This window comes from Cotesia glomerata, linkage group LG5, assembly GCF_020080835.1.
Source record: "Cotesia glomerata isolate CgM1 linkage group LG5, MPM_Cglom_v2.3, whole genome shotgun sequence".
Taxonomy (NCBI): Eukaryota; Metazoa; Arthropoda; class Insecta; order Hymenoptera; family Braconidae; genus Cotesia; species Cotesia glomerata.
The window spans coordinates 25,889,411-25,917,359 of NC_058162.1; the positions used below are offsets into that span (position 1 = coordinate 25,889,411).

The 27,949-nt window shown below is 26.7% G+C and overlaps 3 protein-coding genes and 2 long non-coding RNA genes across 7 annotated transcripts in view; 2 read left to right on the plus strand and 3 right to left on the minus strand.

The window, feature by feature from the left end:
* LOC123264991 (small integral membrane protein 14) overlaps positions 1-1,026 on the minus strand; it is a 7,833-nt gene extending 6,807 nt beyond the window's left edge. Inside the window, exons 1-2 of the mRNA XM_044728557.1 lie at positions 915-1,026; positions 603-697 (exon numbers count right to left, since the gene is read on the minus strand). Of these exons, the coding sequence (XP_044584492.1) occupies positions 603-674 (72 nt within the window). The 5' untranslated portion in view covers positions 675-697; positions 915-1,026. The remainder of the gene's footprint in view (positions 1-602; positions 698-914) is intronic.
* A 1,015-nt stretch (positions 1,027-2,041) lies between these two features.
* LOC123264992 lies at positions 2,042-11,192 on the minus strand. Of its 3 annotated transcripts, none has more exons than XR_006509464.1 (6): positions 11,120-11,192; positions 7,977-8,141; positions 7,774-7,898; positions 7,442-7,683; positions 5,315-5,914; positions 2,042-2,147 (listed from the first exon to the last, which is right to left on the minus strand). It is a non-coding gene; the product is annotated as an uncharacterized LOC123264992 (long non-coding RNA). The 3 variants fall into 3 exon arrangements; XR_006509463.1 differs by lacking the exon at positions 2,042-2,147 and adding an exon at positions 2,950-3,079; XR_006509465.1 differs by lacking the exons at positions 2,042-2,147; positions 7,442-7,683 and adding an exon at positions 2,950-3,079.
* Positions 2,925-20,640, plus strand: LOC123264986 (sodium-dependent dopamine transporter). The gene is made up of 12 exons (XM_044728548.1): positions 2,925-3,096; positions 7,957-8,091; positions 11,126-11,350; positions 12,424-12,523; positions 13,356-13,494; positions 13,563-13,697; positions 14,017-14,120; positions 14,182-14,419; positions 16,514-16,642; positions 16,711-16,911; positions 17,050-17,217; positions 19,708-20,640. The coding sequence occupies exons 1-12, from the start codon at positions 2,925-2,927 to the stop codon at positions 19,930-19,932; spliced, it is 1,971 nt and encodes a 656-aa protein (XP_044584483.1). The 3' UTR covers positions 19,933-20,640.
* Positions 19,846-22,609, minus strand: LOC123264993. The gene is made up of 4 exons (XR_006509466.1): positions 22,511-22,609; positions 20,666-20,772; positions 20,247-20,249; positions 19,846-19,979 (listed from the first exon to the last, which is right to left on the minus strand). It is a non-coding gene; the product is annotated as an uncharacterized LOC123264993 (long non-coding RNA).
* LOC123264988 (ankyrin repeat and MYND domain-containing protein 2) lies at positions 22,472-27,743 on the plus strand. Its single transcript, XM_044728550.1, has 3 exons — positions 22,472-22,780; positions 22,923-23,300; positions 27,082-27,743. Exons 1-3 carry the CDS (start codon positions 22,487-22,489, stop codon positions 27,727-27,729), a joined length of 1,320 nt encoding a protein of 439 aa, XP_044584485.1. The 5' UTR covers positions 22,472-22,486; the 3' UTR covers positions 27,730-27,743.
* Positions 27,744-27,949: the final 206 nt, after the last annotated feature.

Genomic DNA, 27,949 nt, shown 5'->3' on the forward strand with positions numbered 1-27,949 from the left:
ATAATTTTTTTAATAAAAAAATTATGACCAAAAAAAATTGACTTAAAAATAAAAAATAATTTTTGAAAAAAAATTAAGTGATAGCTAATTATAATCTCATATTTTTTGCTATAATTTATTGTCACTAAAATAATAAAATATTTGCTAAATAAATTTTAATTAAAAAAAATGACAAGTAGTAGACAATTTTTTTATTTTTATTCAACGAATAAATTTGTTAAAAAATTGCATTTTTAATTTTTAAAAATTTTCTCATTTTTTTTACTTATTTTTTTTATAAAAATTAATTTAGAAAATAATTAATAATTTTTTTAATATAAAAATTATGACAAAAAAAATCGACATTTAAAAATAAAAAAAAAATAAAAATGTCATATTTTTTGCTATAATATATTATCACTAAAACAATTAAATATTTACAAAATAAATTTAAACTCTCCGAAATATTTATATATTTTTAATATTCTGCAAAACTTGAAACTCAGCGAATTTAAATAATAAAAAACAAAACATTGCATAATTCAAAACATCAACAATTAAAAATTGTCATTAAAAAGCTACTTATTAACCAACTATTGAGTAACAAAATGCATTATGCTCACCAATGATAGTAATCGTTGCATAGCATTGTGGTTCCAAATGCATTCACAGACATCAAATGATTCGTCGGCCATTGTCACCAATTCCAAAAATAATCCTAAAAAAAAACTCCAAAATTATTTAAAGTTTAAATAAAAAGCGTCAGACACAAATGTCAGAAAATCTGTCAAAAAAATAGCAAAATAATTAGCCGTTTTGACAGCTAAGATTCTCCATATGTCAAGTGACAAGTAAACAACTTGGCTCAATAATAACAATGATAAAAATGAACAAAGTTGAACAGAGTTATTAAAATTAAAAAGATCAAAAATTACCTGGCTTGTGATTGTTAATTACTGATTCTGATAACTAAGTGCTACAATATTTAGCTTTGCTGGTCATACACTGAGTATTTACGTCCACGGTCGGGTAATGACCACCAGAAGGGGAATCCTGGTGATTGGAGAAGCTACAGCCAATTGGGAGCCACCACATATTCGCGGGAACTTTCTTAAATTTGAATTTAAATTTTTTCGCGCGCTTTTTGAATTTTTAAAATCTGAAAATTAAAATGTGTAATTTTTTTTTAATTATTTAATTTTATAATTTTTTACTTAAAAGTTTTTTAATTATTGTTTTAAAATATTTATAATTTTTAATTTTCTTATCTTTAATAATTAAAAAAAAAATTAATTACTTTAATGTAATTTTAAAAAATGTAGTGAAATTTATTAATTAAAAATTTTTAATTAAATCATTAATTAATAATGTTAATATTTTTTTTTAATTTTAGTCTTCCCAATATTCGTAAAAATTCTTTATTTTAATTTAAAATAATTTAAACAATTTAATAATTGATGAGTTTTACTTATTTAATAAAGTAAAGTAATTAAATGACTTTGGTATTTATTACTTGCCGGAATAAATAAACAGATTTGGCAATAGCGCGTTTGATTATACCCATTACAGAGACGTGGATGAGTGTGTGAGTTAAACATTTCTCTCTCTGTAACTATATTTCTATCCTTTTCTTTTTTCTCGGCTGTTGACGCGATGTTGTCAAATCTTTATTCGGATAAATGGCTGACGATAAACGAGTTACAAACATAAAATTTGACTTTAAATATTTCAAAAATTATATCGGTAATGTATTATTATTAAATTGTTTTTATATTTTGCAATAATCCAAGTTTTGCGTGTATAGTTTTTTATCCGTTAAAGTTGGGAGGTTAATATTGAAATAAATAATTAAAGTCTCGACAAAAGTTTGTCCGCCATAAGAGCCCGTGTATAAGGAGATAAAATATGTGATTTTTAAAATTTAATATCTAAGTAACTAAACGGTGAATCTTTTTTAAATTTTGCGATTAGATAAATCACGTATTTATTTATACGTATACTTAATTTCAAAGCTCAAAGTTGGAAATTATTTTTTACATTAGATTCGCTCGAACCTCCTTAAGCGGCGATTTGGTTGGACGGAATGGAGCGGTCACGTGACAACCGCGTATATAGTCTTCAATTTTCCAGGAAAATTGTCATTTGGTCGGTTGACGTTGACAGGTGAACTTAAATTTAAAAAATAAAAAATGATTATTTGAAATTTAAATTATGAATTTTTAAATTATTTTAAATTTCGCGGGTTTTTTTTAATTGGGAATCCCCGAATTTTAGGGAAATTTTAGGCAGTAAAAAGCACATTCTGTGAATTGTGGTTGTTTCAAGTACTTAAAAAGTGAATATTAATGATATTAATTGGGAATTAATTAGAAAAAAATACATATTAATTGAGTAATGGGTTTAAAGAGTAAAATAATAAAAATAATTTGGCTTAAAGTCAATTACAACAATTTAAATAATTGTTTTTGTTCCGATCTCGATTACAAATGTGCAATTTCTGAAGAATATTGATCGGTGAGTATTGTTTTATTAAAATATTATTTAAATAGTTGAATTGTGAGAAATAATAAATAAAAGAGGTGAAGAGGTGTTATAATATAGAGTTGAGAATGATGCGTGTGACAGAAAAGCTCTCGTCGGACTCTCCAGGATCGGGTTTGAAATACACATAACTGATGGGTACGGTGGTGTGTACTGCCCGGATAGACCCGTCATTGCAAGCACAATGAGCTTGTTGTATTGCTCTAGAGGGTTGATATGTGCTGAAGGGCTATCGATAACTTGTCGTCCGAATTATACCCATTGGCTATTCATTCCTCTCGAACAACATATGAAATTCGTTTCGCTAGTTTAATCATTTCATTTCTATCCGGAGCCAATTTATTATAAATTTTAGATTTTTTTTTTATTCTTCTGTGAAGTTCTGTCGTCATTTTTTCAGAAAAATGACTTCCAAAGTTTCAAAACCGACTACCCCGACCGACAACGGCAAAGTTTTGGTCGACGGCAGGGAAACTTGGTCCGGAAAAGTTGATTTTCTTCTTTCGGTTATTGGGTTTGCTGTTGATCTTGCCAATGTTTGGAGATTTCCGTATTTATGCTACAAAAATGGTGGTGGTAAGTTTTTTAAATATTTTTTAATTCATTTATAATATTAAAAAAATTTAGTTTAATTAATTAGACTGACTTTTATTAATTAGACAGTTGATAATTTTTTTTTTAAATTAAAGATTTGATAATTAAAAAAAAAAAATTATTCAATTTTTTAAAAACTATTTTTTAGAAACTATTTTACTTAGTTTATTTTTAAAGAAAAATTCAAATAAATTTTCGTGTCTAATATAGTAGTGTCATTTAAATTTTTAAAACAAATAAATTATTATTTATTAAAAATTAATTTTTTTGGTTTTAGAAAATTTTTCAGATAAATTATTTATACTTTACTAACTTATATAAAAAGTTTTAACTTTTTTTTATGAGAAAATTTAAAAAATCGGATAATTTTTAGAATTTTTTTAACAACTAAATTATAGCAAGAAAAATTTATTTAAAAAATTCATTTTTAGAAGCTATAAAAAATTATAAATGCAATTTTAAAAAAATGTTTTTTAATTATTAAATTAGAATTAAATAATATTTTTAAAAAATTGCACCTAGGTATAGTTTTTCAAGTTTTTTTATAAATGAAATTTTTTTTTAATTATCTTGTAATCATTTTTTTAATAAAAAAAAAATTCTAAAAATTTTTAGATGGCTAACTTAATTTTCATAAAAAAATATTTTTTTTAATTAAAATTTTTTAGAGAAATCTTATATATATTTTGTTTAACTTATTATTTATATTTTTATAATTTTTATTTATATATTTATAATTATTTATATTTTACTAACATATATAAAAAAGTTTTAATTTTTTTTCTTAGAAAATTTTTAAAAATCTGACAATTTTTAGAATTTTTTTAACAATTAAATTATAGCAAGAAAAATTTTTCAAAAAAATTCGTTTTTAGAAGCTATAAAAAATTATAAATAAAATTTTTTAAAAAATGACATTTTTTTAAATAAAAATTTTTTAGAAAAATGTTATGTATATTTTGTTTAACTTACATAAAAAATTTTAATTAAATTTATTTATTTATTAGTTTAAAGTCGCATCAAAACTTGAGAAATAAGCGACTAAATTTAATTTTTATTAATTTAAAATTAAAACAATTCTTTCAGCTATTTTTATTAAAAAATAAAAATTTAAAGAAGAAATTCCAAGAATTATAAAAATAAAAAAATAATAAACGTAAAAGGTTGAAATAAATGCAGTAAAATAGTGTAAATGATAGTTTAAGTAAAGAATAGTATAGATATATATTACATTAATATGAAAAATGAGGGTAATATGATTTTAACTAGATGGTTGATTGTCATTAAGTTTTTTATAAATGAAAATTTTTTTTAGTTATTTTGTAATAATTTTTTTATTAAAAAAAAAAAATCTAAAAATTTTTCAATATCGGCTAAGTTAATGTTCATAAAAAAATGACATTTTTTTTAAATCAATTTTTTAAAATTAAAATTAAAAAAAAATCATATATATATTTTGTTAAACTCATTATTTATATATTTATAATTATTTACATTTTATTACTTTATATAAAAAGTTTTAATTTTTTTCCTCGAAAAATTTAAAAAATCTGACAATTTTTAGGATTTTTTTAACAATTAAATTATAGCAAAAAAAATTTTATTTAAAAAATTAATTTTTAGAAGTTTTAAAAAATTATAAATGCAATTTAAAAAAAAATGAAATTTTTTTAAATTAAAATTTTTTAGAAAAATGTTATGTATACTTTGTTCAACTTAGATAAAAAATTTTAATTTTATTAATTTAAAATTAAAAAAACTCAACTATTTTTATTAAAAAAAAAATATATCAAAAAATTAAAGAACAAATTTAAAGAATTGGAAAAATAATTATTAAAAAAATAATAAACGTAAAAGGTTGAAATAAATGCAGTAAAATAGTGTAAGTGATAATTTAAGTAAAGAATAGTATAGATGTAAATTATATTAATATGAAAAACGAGGGTAATATGATTTTAACTAGACGGTTGATTGTCATTTAGCTCGCGCCAAATTTGCAGTCCTCCGTGTCCATAAGCAATATACTTATATATATATGATAAGAAGAGATATAGCTCGAGTTTATTAAAAAGCCCGGAAGCTTATTCGCTAGTCGTATTAAATCTAAAACGCTAGAATAAAATGAAATAAATGTATCGAGTAAGAAGAAATGAAAAGGTAATCTCAAATTAAAATTTATAGTAATCTTATTACAACTCACCATTAAACGTTGGTCGTGCGATGTAAGAAGATCTTTGTGATGAGAGCCCGCCTCATAATCCTCTTAATTGTAATAAATTTTATAATAAAAAGCTTTAAAGTGCGGAAGAGAAGAAATGACCGCATGAAAAAATAATTTAACATATCTGTAGTGTGAATGATGTCCATAGAGGAGGTTGCGGGTGTGCTGCAGATTTTACAGATTGCTACAAAGAGAGGAGAGCTATGTTGAGTGTATGGTTCACTATAAAGAGCAGAGAGAGGCATAAATGCTATTAGTTCGCGCAATATCAAGGCATCCAGGAATGCGATTAAGTTGACACTGGGTTGACAGAGTGATACAGGAAAGCTTCTCAAAAGCGGCTGCTAATTAAGTTATACTTGTCGTTGGGATGGGCATCCATCCACCACCGTGCTACTGCTGCTCATGCGACTCTACTTATATTACGCCAATACTAGTTTCAGTCTATCAAACTGCTACTGCAGCACGCGAGCTATTATCACGGCAAGATCGGTCGCTAATTTACTCTCGAATTCCCCTCAATTAATTTCATTATTCAAACTATTCAGGACACCTTTGATCATGGACGTCTGCTATAAACTGAAAAAATTTTTTTCATTATTTATCACTTTTTTTTTAATTGTTTTTATGGGACTTTTAGATTTAAATAAAGTTACCTGACATGTAACACTTTTGAAAATTTTATAGATAAAATTTGAAAAACAAAGCGTAAATATAAACTAGGTCTAGAAAATTATTTTTCAATAGTTTTTTTAAACTTATCAATATAGAATCTGGTCAATTAAAATTTTTTATACTTTAATTTGTATTATGAAGAGAATAAGCAAAATTTTGTGTGTATTTATATGATAAAATAGGTTTTTATTAAATTTGGTATCTTAGGAAAATTTTTGACTTGAATTTGTGTCTTTTAAAGGTTTTATATCATTCTCACCAATAAATTTATGATGATAAGTATTTAGGCTGCATTCGGAAATATCTCTAGATACATAATTAAGAAATGCCCTTGTATCTTGTGAACTATTGACATTTCTGAAGATATAAGCTCATCCCGATGTTACACTCATCGAGACCTTTCATTTGAGTACCCACATCAATTTTTCATATATTTTATATATTTATATATTTCACAAATACCATAAATATGAAATATATAAAAAATGCCATGTAGGTACTTAAATGAAAGGTCTCGATGAGTGTAACATCGAAATGAGTTTGTATCTTAAAAAATCTCATTAATTTAGAAATGATCATTTATCTTGTCAACTACTGATATTTTTAAAAATATAAGCTCATCCCGATGTTATACTTATCGAGACCTTTCATTTGAGTACCCACATCAATTTTTCATATATTTTATATATTTATATATTTCACAAATACCATATATATGAAATATATAAAAAATGCCATGCAGGTACTTAAATAAAAGCTCTTGATGAGTATAACATCAGGATGAATTTATATCTTTAAAATTATCAATAATTAAGAAATAAAATTGTATCTTGTCAAATACTGACATTTTTAAAGATATAAGCTCACTCCGACATTACACTAATCGAGACCTTTAATTTGAGTACTTACATCAACTTTTCATATATTCATATATATTATATATATGTATATATGAAAAATATATAAAAACGCATGTGGGTACTCAAATGAAAGCTCTTGATGAGTGTAACATCGGGATGAGCTTATATCTTTAAAGAAGTTAATAATTAAGAAAATACAGTGCACTTTAACAAAAGTCATTATTTAATAAAACAAAATAGTTCAAAAGTCACGGCAGTCACATAGTAACTGCAAGATTGCTAGTTCAATTATTAAAAAAATTTTTACAACAAAATATCATTTGTAAAAAATTTGGAAATTTTCCAAAGAATATTTTCTATTCTTAATTAAATTGTTAATCATTTTGGATAAATTTTTTGGAGTAATTTATCTTTTAATAACTCTAAAAAATTTTCTAAAACTATAAAAATTTTTTTATCCAACAATGATTACGACTATTATCCAGCAACTCCCAACAAAACCTGTTGATGCTAAAAAAATCCTAAATCCGGGATAAGATCTGAGACAGAGCTCAATAAATGACCTTCTTACCATGCACTTCCATAAAAAATAATCCTCTCTCCTTATCCTCATCATAAATCCTGGAGATCTGAGCTTGTATTTTTATTAACTTCCATTTGACTTAATATGAAGAAATAAAAATCACGTCAATCTAGCCTCAAATTTTTCTAAATAAAAAAAAAAATCTCTAAATAAATGGCACTTGTCGCATATTCGATCATTATCCGGTAATGGAAATATAGTAAAATTGAAAGCTATTTCACGTTAGTCAGCTGTGAAGAAAATTACCAAGGCATAGATAAAAAAGTAAAAAAGTTTACAAAGAAAAATCGACACAAAATGGAGCACTTTAAACTTCTCACCTTTTTACACTTCTTTCTTTCTTTCCTAAACTTTCAATCCCGTTTCCGGTCTCTTAACTTGAATTTTCCTCAGCAATTACCCTCTTGACCGACTTCAATCGTCTGGAACAATTATTCTGCTCCACCTTAAATAAATAAATAAATAAATTATTAATATAAATAAATAAATATTGCTTTTTTCAGGCGCATTTTTAGTTCCTTACTGCATCATGTTAGTAGTCGGTGGGATTCCTTTGTTCTATATGGAACTAGCTCTAGGGCAATTCAATCGGAAAGGAGCTATTACATGCTGGGGACGACTTGTTCCTTTATTAAAAGGTATTTATTTTTTTTCCGCCATTTTGTGCAGCTGACAGGTCAGATATCCTCTTTTATATGACATATTAAATTTAGCTGTCACTTGACAATTTTTTGATTTTTTTTTTACAAATAAATGTGCTCCAAAAAATTATTTTTAAAAAATTATGACGATGAAGTTGACAGACATTAAAAATTTTTTTAGAATTTTACGGCAATTAAATTGTTATAAAAAAATTTTAATTAAAAAATTCCACATGTGAAAATGAATAAAAATTACAAGTGAAAATTTTTAGAAGCATTTTTTTATTATAAAAATTTTTTAAATTGACAGCTGACAGCTAACTTCAGTATCATAATTTTTTTAGGATTATTTAGTAATAATATTATTATGAAAAAAATTTAATAAAAAAAATCCATATGTGAAAATTAAAAGAAAAATCTGGAAAACGGTTGACCCTAAAGGCCATCCCTGAAACTTCCCGCTAATTCCATATCTAAGCGCTTAAAATTGCACTTATGACGTTTTTGAGCTCTTCGAGCTCAAAAATATAATTTGTATGTTATTTCGAGCTCAAAAGTCTGATAGAAGTTTAATAAAACAGTATTTTTTGAATTTTCAAACTGCAAAAATTTCTAAATGAACTGATTTTCACGCGGTTGGCAGTATTCCACATAGTTTTTTTAATGCTATAATATACTTTTAAACACAAACTGATTGTACCCAAAATCTTAGAGAAATTTGAAGAATACTTTTTCCGAATTTTTTCGACAACGATCTCACGATTCAATCAACCGATTTTCACGTTCTTGATGTGGCTATCGGTGAGGTTTTTTGGGGTCTAATAATTGTTCCATTTAATCAAAAACGATCCAAAGAGATATGTCGAAGTTATGTGAAATAAATAATAGTTTAAAAAAACTAAAAACACGCTTTTTATAGAAAACCAAACTAAAAAATAGAAAATAAATTTAAATTAAGAATAGTGTTAAAAATTTCAATAAATATAAATCAATAATAGAGTCAATAAAACAAATGTATTTTATTCTAAAAAGCGTGAGGTGCATGGTGTCAATAGTTATAAATATTTTATTGACAGATATAAGTAGAGTGATTATAATTTTGATAATATCTTAAAAAGCACCCCACGCTTTTTAAAATAAAATACATTTTTTATTTACACTATTATTAATTTATATTTATTGAAATTTTTAACACTATTCTTAATTTAAATTTATTTTCTATTTTTAGTTTGGTTTTCTATAAAAAGCGTGTTTTTACTTTTTAAACTATTATTTATTTTTTACTTTTTATTTTTGTTTATTTATAAAAGCGTGATTTTTTAGTTTTTTTAAACTATTATTTGTTGATTATCAAAAATATTCAGGCGCGCAAATTACCCACGGAGAGTTACATACTGACATACTGACATACTGACATACAAGTGAAGCTAATAAAAAATAATTATTTATAAATATTATAAATACGGGGAATCAGAGTTCGATTTCGGAGAGCGAGCCTGAGAAACGGCTACCAGAACCAAGGAAGGCCGCAGGCGCGCAGATTACCCACGGAGAGTTACTGACAAACTGACATACAAACTGACATACAAGTGAAGCTAATATAAAGCGTGTAAAAATAAAATAGAAAAAAAAAATTAGAAAAACGGTAGACCCTAAAGGCCATCCGTGCAACTTCCCGCTAATTCCATACCTAGGTGCATAAAACTGCACTAATGACGTTTTTGAGCTCTTCGAGCTCAAAAATACAATTTATGTGTTATTTTGTGCTCTTCGAGCTTAAAAGTCTGATAGAAGTATCATAGAACAATATTTTTTAAATTTTCAAACCGCACTAACTTTTAAATGAATCATACAAACTGACATACAAGTGAAGCTAATATAAAGCGTGTAAAAAACACTTTTTTCGAAATTTTTCGTTTTCGATAACTCTTGAACGAATCAACCAATTTTGACGAGACTGGTGGCAATCGACGTGGTTGTTCAAACTTAAGAGCGGATTAGTTTTTGGAGTTGATCGATAAAGCAGTTTAAAAGTTATTCCAAAAAAATGATTTTTTGAAAATTTTATTTTTGAGATTTCTCAAAATCTAGCAAACCGAATCAATTCAAATTTTTACGAAATTTAATGGCAATGATACTCTTTGAATCGCCACTTATTTCGATCCGATCGGCCGAGCCGTTCAAAAGTTATAAGAAGTTTACATACACACACACATACTGCCGCACGGACACCATCGCGGGAAGCTGCCTGTGACCTTAAAACGTCGAGATCTGATGAAAACCCGATTTTGGCAAAACAGGGTAAAACCAATAACTTCCCGATTTTTGAAAATTTTCAATTTTCTTAGCGGGAAGTTAAAAATTCTTGGTGAAAATTTTTAGAAGCATTTTTAAAAAATTATTGTTATTGATTTGTTATAAAAATTAAAAAAATTGACATAATACTAAAGTTAGCCGACGGTTTTCATTTTTTGATTTTTTTTCTTAATAATTAAATTAGGACAAAAAAATATTTTTAAAAAATTACACTTACAGTTTTTAAAGTTTTTTACAAGTGAAAATTTTTTTTTAATCATTTTTTCAATAAAAAAAAATTTTTTTAATTTTTAGATGTCGACTAACTTAATTTTCATAAAATTGACAATTGTCAGCTAACTTAAGTATCATAAAAATTGTATTTTTAATTTATTAAAATTTCTACATGTCAATTTTTTTTATGACTGTAAAGTTAGCAGTCATAAGAGAATTTTTTAATTTTTTTAACAAACAAATTTGTTTCAAAAAATAATAAAAAAAAATGCATTTTTCATTTTTTTAAATTTCTACATGCCAATTTTTATTCTTATTTTTTTTGCCATAATTTATTTGTTAAAAAAATTCTAAAAATGATTTAATATCTGCTAAATTTATTTTCATTTTTTTTTGTCATAATTTATTTGTTAAAAAAATTCTTGAAATTATTAAATATCTGCTAAATTAATTTTCATCAATTACTAACTTTTTGTTATTCAATAAATTAACTTACCTTCAGGAATAGGTTATGCCGTAGCTCTGATAGCCTTCTACGTTGATTTTTACTACAACGTGATAATAGCCTGGGCCTTGCGTTATTTTTTTGCTTCGTTCACCAACATGTTACCCTGGACAACCTGCGGAAACTCTTGGAACACCCCTCTCTGTCGTGAATTTAATACTAATACTTCTGATGAGTTTGTTATTAACGATTGGACTGATTATTACCAGACTTCTTTGTTACGTAAGTCATTTTTCTTCTTCAATTATTTTTATAATTATTACCCTCATGGTTTTGGAAATGCCGTAAAGATTCGGTATTTATACGATATAAATGCTGTATTTTTACCGTAATACTTCAGTTATTTTAGCCAGTTTTTTTGTCGAATTATTATGAAAAAATTACGAAATAAATTCAGAATATTTATGGCAATACAATAGAAAAGTTACGGTATATTTACAGCATTTAAACCGTAAATATACTGCATATTTACTGTATATCTGCGGCATTATTGCAGCAAAAAACCGGAAAAGAAGATCCCTACTTTCTATTACCGGCAAAATACCAAAAATATGCTGCTTTACTACTATTATTCAATAGCTTGAAATTTTTTTTTATAATATTATAAATTATCGTGAATTATTTTTAAGAGGTTGATAAACTAATTTCTCGATTGTTATTATTATTAATAATTTTTTTTAGTCTAGACCGGGATTCGAACTCAGATCATTTAGTTACGCGCCGAAGGCTCTACCAGTTGAGCTATCAGAGACACTATCCATATCTAATTACTCAGTCACCTAATAAGACTCACCGAGTAATAAACACAGCCGTCCATCTTACGGTAGAAAGCATTATATCTTTAATTATATCAGTATAAATGCGGCAAAATTATAGTATATTTTTGGTATTTTTACCGTAGAAATACGATTTTATTACTTTAAAATTATAGTTATATTATAGTTAATACATAGATTTTTTACGGTAAAAGTTCTAGAGTTTTACAGTAATTTTATAGTATTATTTCTGAACTTTGCAGCAAAAGTACGGTAGAAATGCTGCATAACTATAGTAAAAAAACTGGCCAAAATGACCACAGAAATACCGTATTATTTCAGAATTATAATGGTAAATTTACAGTAAACGCATTAATACCGAAAATTTACGGTATTTCAAAAACCGCGAGGGTACTGTCCGCGCCATATCTTCTTTTGACTAGTCTGAAGTTGGTTTTTATTCTGGAATTTATAATTTAACATTTTATCTCGGATTGAAAAACTGGCCCATAATTTAAAATAATTTAATTAATATTGCAGTTAATGCAACTGACGTACTTGGTTCAAATAATACTTTAAATTGGAGAAATGAAACTGATAATTCAACAAAGTATACAAGTGCTGCTCAGGAATATTTCAAGTAAGTATTTTTTACTAACCTACAATTTTATGATACTGAAGTCAGCTGACAGCTGTCAATTTTTTTAATTTTTACAATAATAAAAATGATTTAACAAATTTTCACTGATAATTTTTTATTTTTAATTTTCACTAATGGAATTTTTTTATTAAATTTTTTTTATAAATAATTTAAATGCTTTAAATTAATAAAAAAATTTTTTAAGGTCAGTTAGCTTCACAGTGTCTTTTAAAATTTTATTCAACTGAAGTTAGCTGACAGCTGTAATTTTTTTTATTCTTAAAAAAAATAATGAAAATTAATTTAGCAGTTATTTGATAATTTTAAGAATTTTTTTAACAAATAAATTATGACAAAAATAAAATTGTAAAAAAATTTATATGTAGAAATTTTAATAAATTAAAAATTCAATTTTTTGGAAGAAATTGATTTGTTAAAAAAAAAAATGCTAAATTTAATGTTATAAAAAATAAAGTACTACTAAAAAACATTTTTAAAACAATTACAACAATAATTTAATTGTTGAAAAAAAAATTTGATTAATTATCATATCAGCTGATTTCAGTTTCATAAAATTTTATTTTAAAGTAAAATAAATATAATAATTATGACATTAAATTTAGCTGTCACGACAATTTTTTTAATTTTCTTTAACAAGTAAATTATGGCAAAAAAAATTATTGAAAAAATGAACTTGTAGAAATTTAATAAAATTAAAAATGCAATTTTTTAAAAATAATTTTTTAGAATAAATTTTTTTGTTAAAGAAAATAAAAAATTTTTACATGACAGCTAAATTAAATGTCATATAATAATTATAATAAAATTCCAGCCGAGCAATTTTAGAACTTCATCAAAGTTCTGGCTTACACGATCTTGGAATAGTAAAGTGGGACATTGCGCTTTGTTTGTTTATCGTCTACATTATTTGTTATTTTTCTCTATGGAAGGGAATTTCGACATCCGGAAAAGTAAGTAATATAACAATTCTGACCTCAAATACATAACTTAAAAAAATAATAAATATTTAATAACCTAGGTGGTATGGTTTACGGCTCTATTTCCATACGCAGTCCTGCTGATCCTTTTAGTACGTGGGGTAACTTTGCCAGGAAGTGGTGAAGGAATAAAATATTACCTCAGCCCGAATTTCACCGCAATAACAAATGCCGAGGTGACGAAAGTCTTTAAAATTATTATTTATCCACGTAGGCCATAAGTTATAAGTCATAAGTAATGTTATAACTTTTTATAAGTCGAGTTATAATCTGGAAAAGCGTGCAAAGTGCATGACTGAGAATATAAGAGTGAGGGACAAATGGTGAAATGGAAAATCTGTGTAAGCGCCGTAAATACCCCGAACAGCTGACCGAGTGCGCAAACGTGATTCGCATATAATTTTACGGATTAAAATATCCTGCCGTTAATATTATATGTCAATTTTTATGGTTAAATATTATACTTTGATATAAAAAATGACATATTTTTTATAGGTTTGGGTGGACGCTGCAACACAAGTATTTTTTTCCCTGGGTCCGGGTTTTGGAGTTCTTTTGGCTTACGCTAGTTATAATGAGTACCATAATAATGTTTACAGGTAATTAATTATTAACTCAAGCAATGAAATAAAAATAAAAATAAATATTACTTCATTTTAGCGACGCTTTGCTGACGAGTTTAATCAACAGCGCTACTTCTTTCATCGCCGGGTTTGTAATTTTTTCAGTTCTCGGTTACATGGCGCATGCGAGCGGCCGTTCCATTAAAGATGTCGCCACTGAAGGGCCTGGTCTTGTCTTCATTGTTTATCCCGCAGCAATTGCAACAATGCCTGGGTCCATTTTTTGGGCCCTGATTTTTTTTATGATGTTATTAACACTTGGTCTGGACAGTTCAGTGAGTAATTAAGGAGATCCAAGTACCCTCCTAGTGTAAAGAATGTCTATAAAAAAATAATACGTATAAATACTTTTGTTATGCATCTTAAAATTAATTTTTTAATTAATTAATAACATTTTTGAGGAAATTTCCGATAAATTTACTCATTAAATAATTATTAATATTTAATTGACTAATAAAAAATATAGCACTTTGAATTACCGGTATACACTTGACAACACCGCAAGAATTCCCTAACCTTCAAATTTATTTATGTTTACTGTCTAACTAAAATGACTAAGATTTTCTAGCATTCAAAAAACCGCGGTTACTTATACGCCGGGTAATTGCGCAAGCGGTGTTGCCAAGTCAAATACAAGACTTTAAAAAACGCAAGTTCCGAGTGATTTTTCATAAAAAATATAAAATATCTCCGTCATACGTTTGGAAAGCTACTTTTTTTTATTGTTTTAATCGAAAGCTTATTATTTTTTCAATCAAATTCAATGAAAATAAAATTTTTTTTAAATCTTTAACTGCATTAAATTCCTAACCAAATACACGGCTGATGGAATCTCCATTTACCTACATGTAAACGGAAAAAAGTAAACTGTAATAAATAACAGTCGATTTATAATAAGTAATGATCAACTGCTAAAAATTAACATTTCAAACAGTAAAATCGTGATTTTACTATTCACTTTATAATATTTACCATTTAAACGTTACAATTTACTTTTTACATGGAAGAAAATACTATTTCAAACAGTAATATTCGCTATGTAAATGTCTAAAATGTTAAAGTATAATAATTAAAAAGGCCATTCGGCAGCCGAAATGGAAGTAGATTTTTCAAATAAAGAAAATTGATTTTTAATAAAATAATATAAAAACACTAATAATGTATAACTTAATTTATGAATTAAGAACAAAATTCAATAATAAATTTAAAACTATTTAGAACAAATTTTGGAAAAAAAATGAACTTTTGAAGAAAAAGTTTCTCAAAGAATTGCAAAGATTATAAAATTTGAATTATAAATGACCAAATTTTAAATAACTGCTTAGGAACAACAATTTGCAAATCAATCAGATGTTTGAAACCGGATAAAATTTTAATTGAAGAAAACAATATATAGAACTAATTTGTGACATATTTACTGACGAATTACCTGAAAACATTACACGAAAGACTAATCATTATCGTAATTATTGAATTTACATCATGATTAAGCTATGATGCAGACAATAATTCTAAAACGGCTGCAACAGTAAAACTGTTTCATTAAACGAATTCTAAAAGGAGTAATATTGAGGCTACTACCACTTCTAAGTAGTGGAAATTGAAGCTTATTAAAAGAGCTTTACGATGCATTTTACCGAATTTCAATATTTTGTCTCGATCAGTAATTATATCAAGTTGAAGTAGTAAAAACATCAATTTTTACGATTTTCAAAATTTCAAAATCCTGTCATTTCCAAATTACTCGCCCGATTAAGCTCATTTTCGAACTTAACCTTGGTCTTGATCGATAGATAAAGCATGTTGAGTTTGAGAAGAATCGGTTATAAATTGAAAACGCTATCGTGCTGACAAGCCGCGTTATATCGTATATATATATATAAATACATACATATATAAACTTTTGAACTATATATATTTTCTGACTCAGCTCGACAAACTAAGTCAGAAAATGGCTAAATTTTTTAAAAGTTGCGCTATGAGGACGGCTGCAATAGTTAGATTTTTATAAAATCTACTAACAAAAATTTATTCATTTTCGCAACAAAAAGATAACATTTTGTTTTCTAAAAGTGACCCTTCTGTTATCTTAAAGATTATATTTTGTTATCATTTTTTTACCGAGCCCGAGTAAATATTACAGTTTACTTTTTTCCGTGTAAAAATTACAATTTTCAAACCTAATTATTTCATTAAATATCCCGCAAACCTACTGTTTTTTAATTTTTTATTAATTATTAGGCTATGTAGATTAAATTTACAAATTTTCAGGAAATTTTAAAAATTTGACTTCGCGTGGATCTCCTTAAACAATTTTATTTTTTTATTATCTGAAACAAAGAATAATTAAATTTAATTTAACATTCCAGTTTGGAGGATCAGAAGCGATAATCACAGCTCTAAGTGACGAATTTCCTCTAATTGGTAACCATCGGGAAATATTTGTCGCCTGTTTATTCACCTTGTATTTCCTAGTCGGTTTGGCGTCGTGCTCACAAGTAAGATCATTAAATTAATCCAAGTAAAACTACTCTGGTGTTGAGTTAATTAACATGGTTAATTGCAGGGAGGATTTTATTTTTTTCACTTATTGGATCGTTATGCAGCTGGTTATTCAATGTTATTCGCTGTGCTCGCGGAAGCAATAGCCGTTAGTTGGATTTATGGTACTGATAGATTTTGCGCGGATATTAAAGATATGATTGGATTTGCGCCAGGATTGTATTGGCGTGTTTGTTGGAAATTTGTCGCTCCTATTTTTATTGTTGTAAGTTCTATAATTTATATTGATTGAATAATTTTCAAAACTTATTTTATATAAATACCAGACAAAATTTCCTTATTCCCTTAATTATATAAATTAGCAACAAGTTTAATATTTAATAAACAATAAAATTATTTTTAGTTCATCATCGTCTACGGTCTTATGGGTTACGAACCTTTGACTTATGATGAATACACCTATCCATTATGGGCGAATATAATCGGATGGATAATAGCTTCTTCTTCAGTCGCAATGATCCCAGGAATGGCAATTTACAAAATAATAATCACTCCTGGAACATTTTGCCAAGTAAAATAATTTAAACAATAAGTTTAAGTAATTATTTATCACAAACTAATAAAGAGTTCAGATGTATTTTTTAACACTATTTTTTACATCTAAATTAATAATCTATACTAACGTAATATTGTTAAGTACCAAATATCGTCAACTTAATAAATTAATATATTTATATTGTAAATGCTAAGATCTACTTTGAGTAGCATGGTATTATTTAATTAAAATATTTATCGAGTTTTTTTAACTTTTTTTACTATGTATCTTTGGGTATCATGTTAAATGATCCCCGAAATTTAATACCACGACAACTAATACCTGTAATTTGATCCCAGCGTCAATTGATTCCACCGACAACTAAGCCCTAAAATTGTAGTCTTAATATTACTCCGCTGTTAATTTTTGCATGAGAAATTTTTGTCGGATTAATTTTGGCAAAAATTAATTATGATGTTGATAAATATTTAACTGATAATTTATTACTGAGAAATTATGACCTAAGAAATTTTTTCTTGATAAATAAGCGACCGTTACCCCAATTTGAAAAGAAATGAATTATTATTTTATTCTACATTAGGATGTGCCAAAATGTAACTTCCTTGATGGACCTCTTAAAATTGGAATTTTGAGTTCCGCTTTTAACAGGAGTTGTGTTTGGGCATTTCCTGACATATTTTGAGCGTTAAGGATTTATTTGATTATCATAGAATTTTTTACCAGGAGTTTTGTTTAGGCATTTTTGCTGGAATTTCAAAATTTCAAAATTTGACCGAACAAAACTCCTGTTAAAAAATTCTATAAAAATCAAATGAATCCTTAACGCTCAAAATATGTCAGGAAATGCCCAAACACAACTCCAGTTAAAAGCGGAACTCAAAATGCCAATTTTAGAAGGTCCATCAAGGAAGTTACATTTTGGCACACACTATTCTACATCTAGTAAGATCAGGGCAGCGTCCAGGTGGGGATTAAAAGTATCGTTGGTCTTGTAAAAGAAAATATTAAATAGAAATCAAATATATATTGTAACATTTTATGTGTTGGTCTACTGTCGAATAAACACATACACGGAAAAAAGTAAACTGTAATAAATAACAGTCGATTTATAATAAGTAATGATCAACTGCTAAAAATTACCATTTCAAACAGTAAAATCCTGATTTTACTATTCACTATATAATATTTACAATTTACTCTCTAAATGGAAGGAAATACTATTTCAAATAGTAATATTCGCTATGTAAATGTCTAAAATGTTAAAGTATAATAATTAACAATTCAGACTTTGATATTTGTCATTTCGTACCTGAAAAATGATCTTATGATATGTAAAAAGTATAAAATAAAGTTAGTAAATTTCTTATATAAGCAACGTCAATATTTACAAAGTAAAATGGTAAATTTTAAACGCAACGCTAAAAATCAAACTGTAATTATTGACTTGCTGGAACTGGTAAAATCTATATTTTAAAAGTATAATTTTTACTGTTTCAAATGTTAAATTCTCCCAGAGTGAGATCCCCTCCTTTTTCATCTGAGTTCCCCTTCTCCTCATAATATCGACTATATATTGAAATGGCCGTTTTTACTGTTTGAAACTGTAATTTTTTAAGATGAAAGAGTCGTTATTTACTATAGTGACAACTACTAATCACTTATTTTTGGATATTAAATTATAAATTGTGGCTTTTATACTTTCTACATTGAGTTCTGTAATATTTATATTTTTGCCACCCCGATGTCCGCTTTACTGTTTGAAACTATAAAAATTAACCGGAATCCGAGTGAATATTCGGCTGCCCAATTTCAAAACACAGTAACTAACATTTAAAATTTTTTTTAAATTTTTCTTATTAAAAAAAAAGTTTGCCCGCCAAATTGATGAAAAATTTGATTTATGAATAGAAAATACTTGAATATAAATATTTTTAGCAAAAAATACTTGAAATTAAGTTCTTAAAGTTGTAAAAAATGCAGCAATACTAGAAAAAATCAGGTATAAAAATTTTGCAGTTACTGTGTTTTAAAATTGGGCAGCCGTATTACAGTTTACTTTTTTCCGTGTATCACTGATAGAAGGATTTATTTGTATTAAATAATATTTGATATTAGTTAACAAATCATTTATTAGAGACCACTTTTTAATATTAAATAAATATTTCTTAGTATTTAAAATGATTTGTTTTTATTTAATAAATCTGATATTCATTTATTAAATATTAATAAATCTTTTCAAATACTAAGAAATATTTGTTAAGGACTAACAAATGGCTTCTAATAAATGATTTGTTAAATATTAACAAATATTTTTAACTATAAACAAATCCTTCTATCAGTGTACAAAATTCATAATAAAAGGGCACAATACGGTGGGATCAGATGTGGTATTTAATTCCGGGGATCAATTATCATGGAACCGTATCTTTGTTTGTGACCAATAAAAATTATCTTTTTCAAAAAAAAAAAAAAACACAAACTAACTAACCTGAATTATTTTTACAGAGAATAAAAATATTAACAACACCGTGGAGAGACACTCAACAGCAAACAGTAACCATGAGGTCCACAGTTAGTTCAGTAGCAAATGGTGCAGTACGAACAAGTCTGCTCGACGAAGGCGGTTTTGTCGACGTATTGCCTAAAGAACAATTAGACGTCACCAAGGAACAAATCCAAGTTGTTCTTCATCCAGGCGACAATGGAGATCCGCCACCAGAGCCCGTCTAGGACAACACTTTAGTAATCATACGTGGCACGCGGTTCCACGTTTATCTCTGTTAACAGTATTATTTATTATTTATTGCCAGTTTTAATTTAAAAATTATAATCCTAACTTTGTTTGATAAAACGAGTTGTTACTCAATTTGGTAGAAGCTTTATAAACGACAATTATAATTTAAAAAAGCTAGTCTTATCTTACATTATAAATATTTGGAAATAGATTTTATCGAAAATAATGAATCGATTAGCGTAAGGTTTTAAAATTATTTGTAATAATTAATAACAATGAATATTAATTATTAATTAGTTAAAGTATTTACGAGCTGTATGACAAGCTCGGATATACTTATGCTGTGTGGACTATACGCAAAAATTAACATAGTTTAATAGATTAGGTTATTAAGTGTAGAATATAATTACTACAATGAATATTTATTATAATAGTTACTATTATTGTAATATATATTTTATACAATGCATCCGAACTGCTATCGCAGCCATAGGTCGCAGTTCGGGCTTTGTTGGACGATTTAAAGTATTTAACTATAATAATTGTTAGTGTTAAATATTGGTTAGAATAATTATATAATGTTATATTTGTTGATGCTTTTAACAAGTGATCGTTCAAGAGCCATATTGAACGAACATTTAAATAATAATTACTTTTATTGTGTAAGGAATTTTTTTTGTTTAATAAAATTATTACTTGTGTAATTGTTGTTTCATTTTTAATACTTACTTGAAGTTTGTCGCCATTTTGGAAGTCTTGTGAAGACAGCTTGGAAATGTTTCTTGGCCAAGTCACTACCGAGTCTCTGATTTTCGGCAATTTTCAAATATTTTTATCTCCAGTCAATAAAATTACTTTTAAAAAATATAAAAAAATAAAATTAATTAAAAACAATAATTTGTGGAAATTTTTTTAACCACTTTTTGTCATTGCAAATGATTTTTTATAAAAATAAAAAATTTTGACAGCTGTCAGCAGACTTCAGTATTGTTAAAAAATTATTCTTGCAGTAACATTATTTCTAACTTATTGCTGACTAATTAAGCATTCTAGATTATTAACAATATCTCACCACCTGTAAGATGACATAATAGAGTTAACTTTTCAAGTTGTTCATTTTGTTTGTTTTGTATTAACTTTTATAATTAACTGAAATATTGTTATCTTATAAATACCAAAAAGTTACTTGTGCCGCTTGGGTAAGTGCAATTTTTTAAAATAATATTTAATTCTAATTTAATAATTAAACTTAACTAAGGTAAAAGCCCCAATTATTGACGCTATAAGAGACAAAGTTATGATTTCATTTTTTTAAGCAATCAAATATAAATATCGATGAATTTTGTTTGTGGTAATGTCTTCAGTAATGTTTTAACTAATCAATTTCTTTTTTTAAAATGATAATCAGTGATATTTACTAATTAATTTTAAATAATTAAATATATGATCTGGATACACCAATTATTGACGGGTTAAAAACTGATTGATCTAATTATTGACGTACCGTAACCCCAATTATTGACGCCCCTACTGCATATGCGTCGAATCATTTGGTTATATTGTTATTTAAATATCAAAAACTTTGATATAAAGTAATCAATATTATTAAAGTTAATTAATAATAATTTCTATGAATGAATAATTATTATGAAAAATATAACAATTTATTTAAAAACTTATTTAACACTAAAACACGCCGAGTTATTTGACAGTTAAAAGCCTTGAATATAATCGCGTATATAACGTACTAGAATTTGAATTTGCGCGCGCAAGCGCGCGCCTGACTATAGCATTTGCATATATTTTCATGCTTATGATATATTCGACCAATCACGTTACGAATAGTTTGATGCCACATACATTTCATCTCAATTTTATATTAGGAATTTTATATTAGGATTATTATATTAGGATTTTATATTAGGATTTTATACTTAAAAAAAAGGCGTCATAGCGCTGTCGACTGGCTGTCAATATGGGATTCACCATGAAAATTATGAACTAGTTATTGACTCCCATTATTTAAATATCATAAAGCATACAATTAATTTCGATTATTTAATTTTATAAATATTTCATATATTGTTAATTAAAAAAAAAATAGATCATATAATTACATGAAAAAATTAATTTAAACTCGGCAGTTAAAAAAAATGCTTTTCTAACCAAAGTTGTTAAGAAAATAGACGCTCGTAAGTTGACTTGATGAACTGGTGCTACTTTTATTTTTTTTTAATAATTAATATTTAATATTTTGAACTGAATGTGATTTTTTTCAATTTTTTAATTAATTAGAATTTAATAAAAATTTATTTGATTGTTATTCTTATTACAGATAATTTAATATATTTAAAAATAATTTAGGGTGTCAATATTTAGACCCCCGTCAATAATTGGGGCTTTTACCTTATTATATTTTCTTTTCATTTTAACTTTAATATTATTATTATTATAAATTTAAAAAATTATTTTTTAATTTTTAAATAGCAATCAGCTGACTTCAGTACGATAAATAAAAAATAGTTAAAAATTTTCCCGCTTTTTTAAAACATGTCCGCGCCGGTGACGTCATACCCGAGAAAGCAGCTGGAAAGGACAACAAGCAGCAGCAGCAGCAGCAGCAGCAGCACATTATTAGTCAACATGACACCGACAACAGAAAGTCTATCGGAGCTACAAAAGCAAGTATTTACTCACATAAGTAACCATGAATCTTCAGAACTCCGCACTTTGCTGGCTTCCAACAAAATGAAGATCGACTTTGTTGACGAGAATGGGATGAGTCCTCTCCAACACGCCTGTTATAAAGGAAACAAAGAGATTGTGCAGATGCTGCTCGACCAGGTAGGTTAAGTTTATCATAACAAATAAAATTCACGTTGAATTTATTGAATTAAAAATAAATTAATTATTCAAAGCTTCATTGAATATTAAATTTATTTTTGTAATTAATTGCTAGTATTGATTACTTGATAATTTCTTCCAGGGAGCAGATGTCAATGCCTGTCAACACGAGCACGCCTACACGGCCCTGCATTTCGCAGCGTTGAGCGGCAATGCTGAACTGTGCCATCTCCTGATGTCTCACGGTGCTAAATTGACAGCCACCAACAGCGTAGGCAGGACACCTGCACAAATGGCTGCCTTCGTCGGGAATCACAACTGCGTGGCTACTATCAACAATTACATACCCAAGGCTGATATTGATTACTATATTAAACCCCAAGGATTGCAGACTGAGCCGATGATCCCGCCGCATCTTGCTGATTCGCTCCACAAGTTCATCATGCAGGTCAATGTTCATCCGGTCAGAGTTGCTATGAGCTTACAACGGTGTACTGGACTTTTAGATCACTTGCCCAAGGTATTTTTTTTTAATTATTAATTATTGACTATTATTATTAATTTAATTAGAAATTAGTAAGGTAAAAGACCCAATACCGGAACGATTTGACAATTATTATTTTATATTTTATCTCGTACTCAATCAAATTAAACAAACTTTTCTTTATTAGAAACCTCAATCTTTTTTTTACATAATAAAATATGAATGAAGCTTTAAATTATATTGGAAATATTGAAAAAAAAATTTTAATCATGTCAATAGTCTTAGATTTCTGACTTATCAAGGTCTCTTAATGGTTTTGCTAAGAAATCACTCGATGATCTTAAGCTCATAGAAACCTAATGGAAATACTTTTCACTAAAATTTTTTTTTTTATGTATTAATACAAATACTAAGAATTCGATGCAATTAATTGATAATACAAAAAAGACCCTATTGTTATTTAAAATTTACTGTTCGTCTATTGGTACACCCGAAATGAGCTAATACCCAGTATCGGAACAGTCAGCCATATTGATATTATTTATTGACATTTACGATATATACTGTGTTGATTGTTTACATCAAGCACAACAACAAAAGTTTTTGTGAAATAACATTTAATACAGAAAGTTATTTTATTATAAAAATTGCTTCAAATATTCGTAAATTTTAACTTGAAGAACAAAAGCAAATTTCTGTTTTGAAATTTTCTTTTTTACATAAGTGTCGTCAAGTATAATCTCGAATCGTTTATTTTTTTTTTTTTTTTTGATTTTTAGTAAAAATTTATTTGATTTTTTAATATTAAATAATTATTGTTAGTTTCACTATGCATACATGTCATTTGAGTTCTGAATTAACTGCTTAATTTTTTATAGGTAGTAGTAGGATGCCGAAAGTTAAGTCGAAGATAACATTTTATAAATTAGTTTTATAAATTCTGAAAAATTCACATAAAGTATTATGATTTGTTAATTAATTATTTAATTAATCCAGCTTACGAAAAGCGGACTCTTTAGATTAAAAAAATTAGTTTTATTTATCGTTCCGGTATTGGGTCAACCATATTCCGGTATTGGGACTAGGCATTTAAGGTGTTCCGATACTGGGTCTTTTAGACTTTTTCAAAAAGCATGTTTTTTTTATTATTAAATTCGACAAAATTGATAAATTTAATTATTTTCGTGTAACTACATGTTTATTCTATATGATTGGATGAATTATTATTACTAATGAACCATTTGAATATTTTCTAAGTAATAAAAACCAGTCATATACCCTTCGTCGTTCCGGTATTGGGTCTTTTACCTTAATTACAAATACAAAAATTAATTAATTTAATTATGAATAAATTATTAATTTAATTACAAGTAAAAAAATACTCTAAAAATTTCACGTATAATTTTTATTTTTATTTTTTATGACATTAAAGTTAGCAGTCTTGACCATTTTTTATTTTTTTTTTTCTAATTTATAAATTTTTTTTTTCAAAAATTATTTTTAAAAAAAATTGTATCTATATTTTGCCATAATTTATTTATTAAAAAAATTATAAAAAGTCTTTTAATTTCAGTATCATGATTTTGTGAAATTAATAGATTTTTATGGAAGTTTTCTAGGTATCAAAAGATCCCTCCGGAAAATCGACCCCTCGCTCGGTATAAATGTCGATAAATTTTTAACATGTTATTTCATTAGGGGAGAAATTATTTTGTACCCGCATTGAAAATTTTTTTCTGAATTAGAAGGAAATGTTTGAGGGGTTGTACGCATTTATATATTATTTACAAATTTAATTATCATTTTTTTTTTTTTTATAAGTAATGATTTTTTAGAGCACACAAACAAAAATTAAAAAAAAAAATCGATCAATAAAAAATTAAAAATGTGTACAATTCTTTGATAAAAGAAAATCAGATTTTTTTATAGTTTATAATTTAAACCCATTTGTAATAATTAAAATAATTTTATTGATATTTATTAATATCTAAAAAATTTATATTTCGCTCCCGGATTTTCAGAGACTTGACATCTTTATATGTTATGATAAGAATATATATTTTCAGCATTATTATTCCAAGTATTTAATACTTCAAAGTGAAACTATTTTTAGTTTTAATAATTTAAAATTAAAATAATTAAATTACTAGCAACCTTGCAGTCACTATGTGACTGCGTGACTTGTGAACTATAAAAATTAAAATTTTGTTTTATGAAATGACCTTTGTTAAATTCCACTGTACTTTCTTAAATATTGACGATTTTAAAGATATAAGCTCATGCCGATGATACAATCATCAAGAGCTTTCATTTGAGTACCCACATGCATTTTTATATATTTTTCATATATACATATATATATAGTATATATAAATATATGAAAAATTGATGTGGGTACTCAAATGAAAGGTCTCGATGAGTATAATGTCGGAGTGAACTTATATCTTTAAAAATGTTATTAGTTGACAAGATACAATGTCATTTTTTAATTATTGATAATTTTAAAGATATAAGCTCATCCTGATGTTACACTCATCAAGAGCCTTCATTTGAGTACCCACAAGGCATTTTTCATATATTTCATATATATGGTATTTGTGAAATATATAAATATATAAAATATATAAAAAATTGATGTGGGTACTTAAATAAAAGGTCTTGATGAGTGTAACATCAAGATAAGCTTATATCTTTAGAAATATCAATATTTAACAAGATACAATGTCATTTTTTAAATATTGACATTTTTTAAGATATAAACTCATTTCGACGTTACACTCATCGAGACCTTTCATTTAAGTACCCACATGGCATTTTTTATATATTTTATATATATGGTATTTGTGAAATATATAAATATATAAAATATATGAAAAATTGATGTGGGTACTCAAATGAAGTGTTTCGATGAGTGTAATATCGGAGTGAGCTTATATCTTTCAAAATGTCAATAGTTCACAAGATACCAGGTCATTTCTTAATTATTGATAATTTTAAAGATATAAGCTCATCCTGATGTTACACTCATAAAGAGCTTTCATTTGAGTACCCACAAGGCATTTTTCATATATTTTATATATATGGTATTTGTGAAAGATATAAATATATAAAATATATAAAAAATTGATGTGGGTACTTAAATAAAAGGTCTTGATGAGTGTAACATCAAGATAAGCTTATATCTTTAAAAATGTCAATATTTAACAAGATACAATGTCATTTTTTAATTATTGACATTTTTTAAGATAGAAACTCATTTCGACGTTACACTCATCGAGACCTTTCATTTAAGTACCCACATGGCATTTTTTATATATTTTATATATATGGTATTTGTGAAATATATAAATATATAAAATATATGAAAAATTGATGTGGGTACTCAAATGAAGTGTCTCGATGAGTGTAATATCGGAGTGAGCTTATATCTTTCAAAATGTCAATAGTACCAGGTCATTTCTTAATTATTGATAATTTTAAAGATATAAGCTCATCCTGATGTTACACTCATCAAAACCTTTCATTTGAGTACCCACATGCATTTTTTATATATTTTTCATATATACATATATATAGTATATATGAATATATAAAATATATGAAAAAATGATGTTGGTACTCAAATGAAAGGTCTCGATGAGTGTAACATCGGGATGAGCTTATATTTTTAAAAATGTCAATATTTCACAAGATACAAGGTAATTTCTTAATTATGTATCCTGGAAACAAAATTTTCCTTATTCCCTTAATAATTTTTTGTGAATAAAAATAGTTAAAAAAAATATTAATATTAATGAAAAAAAAAAAACAATTTCAGGTTCTAAAAGTCCTTGAATCAATGCGACATCGAGAAATGACCCGCGGAACAGACACCAATGAAATAATGGCATTTAAATACCACTACCTAAGCTGCATCGTTAGCGAGCTAATAAAATGTCAGAAGCGACTGGAGGCTAGGAAGGCTGAGAAAATAAATGAAAAGCTGGCAGATGAAGAGAAAGGCAAGACAGACCCGGTAGAATTCTTCATTCGCTTGCTGCTAAAGTGCAGCAGAAGCGACGGTCTTCCGGAGTACCAAGAGGCTCTGCTTCGGGAAATAGTTCGGGAATTCCCGTTCCGCGAGAGTATGATTTTCCGGCAGATGGTCGCGACTCTCGCAGGAACTGACCCGCCATCTGCAGTCTCTGTTATTTCCGCGGCCATCAACGGGCAGCGTGGATTCAATGACAATCAGGTCATCTGCATGACCTGTGGGGAAGAAAAGGCCACCAAGAAGTGCAGCAAGTGCAAGGCGGTCCAGTACTGCGATCGAGAGTGCCAGAGGCTTCATTGGTTTCTTCACAAAAAAGAATGCGCTCGTGTCAGTCCTTCTTGCATTACTGCCAATCCAAAAGTCACTGATACTGACAAAGTTGACATTGCTAATGCTGTCAAAAATGAAATCGGCAATTTAACTATTCAATAAATTATTTAGATAGACTTTTTTCAGATTTTTGCCAAAATAAAAAAATTAATCGTTTTAATTTTAGATCTCACGCCGAAAATATTGGGCCTATAAAAAAATTTTTTAAAATTTAATTTTATAAAAAAAATGTCTTTTTTTATACGACTAGTATTTTTATCGTAATTTCAAAATTAAGATTCACTAGCAACCTTGCAAATGAAATTTTGCTCTATTGAATAGA

What these genes read in the sequence shown, in the direction of transcription:
- LOC123264988 (XM_044728550.1), top strand. Translation starts at nt 22,487, where the DNA reads ATGTCCGCGCCGGTGACGTCATACCCGAGAAAGCAGCTGGAAAGGACA. An exon ending in TGCAGATGCTGCTCGACCAG is followed by an intron (nt 22,781 to 22,922) that starts GTAGGTTAAGTT and finishes AATTTCTTCCAG; the next exon opens with GGAGCAGATGTCAATGCCTG. An exon ending in TTTTAGATCACTTGCCCAAG is followed by an intron (nt 23,301 to 27,081) that starts GTATTTTTTTTT and finishes AAACAATTTCAG; the next exon opens with GTTCTAAAAGTCCTTGAATC.
- LOC123264986 (XM_044728548.1), top strand. Translation starts at nt 2,925, where the DNA reads ATGACTTCCAAAGTTTCAAAACCGACTACCCCGACCGACAACGGCAAA. An exon ending in TTACCAGACTTCTTTGTTAC is followed by an intron (nt 11,351 to 12,423) that starts GTAAGTCATTTT and finishes TTAATATTGCAG; the next exon opens with TTAATGCAACTGACGTACTT. An exon ending in GTTTGGCGTCGTGCTCACAA is followed by an intron (nt 16,643 to 16,710) that starts GTAAGATCATTA and finishes GGTTAATTGCAG; the next exon opens with GGAGGATTTTATTTTTTTCA.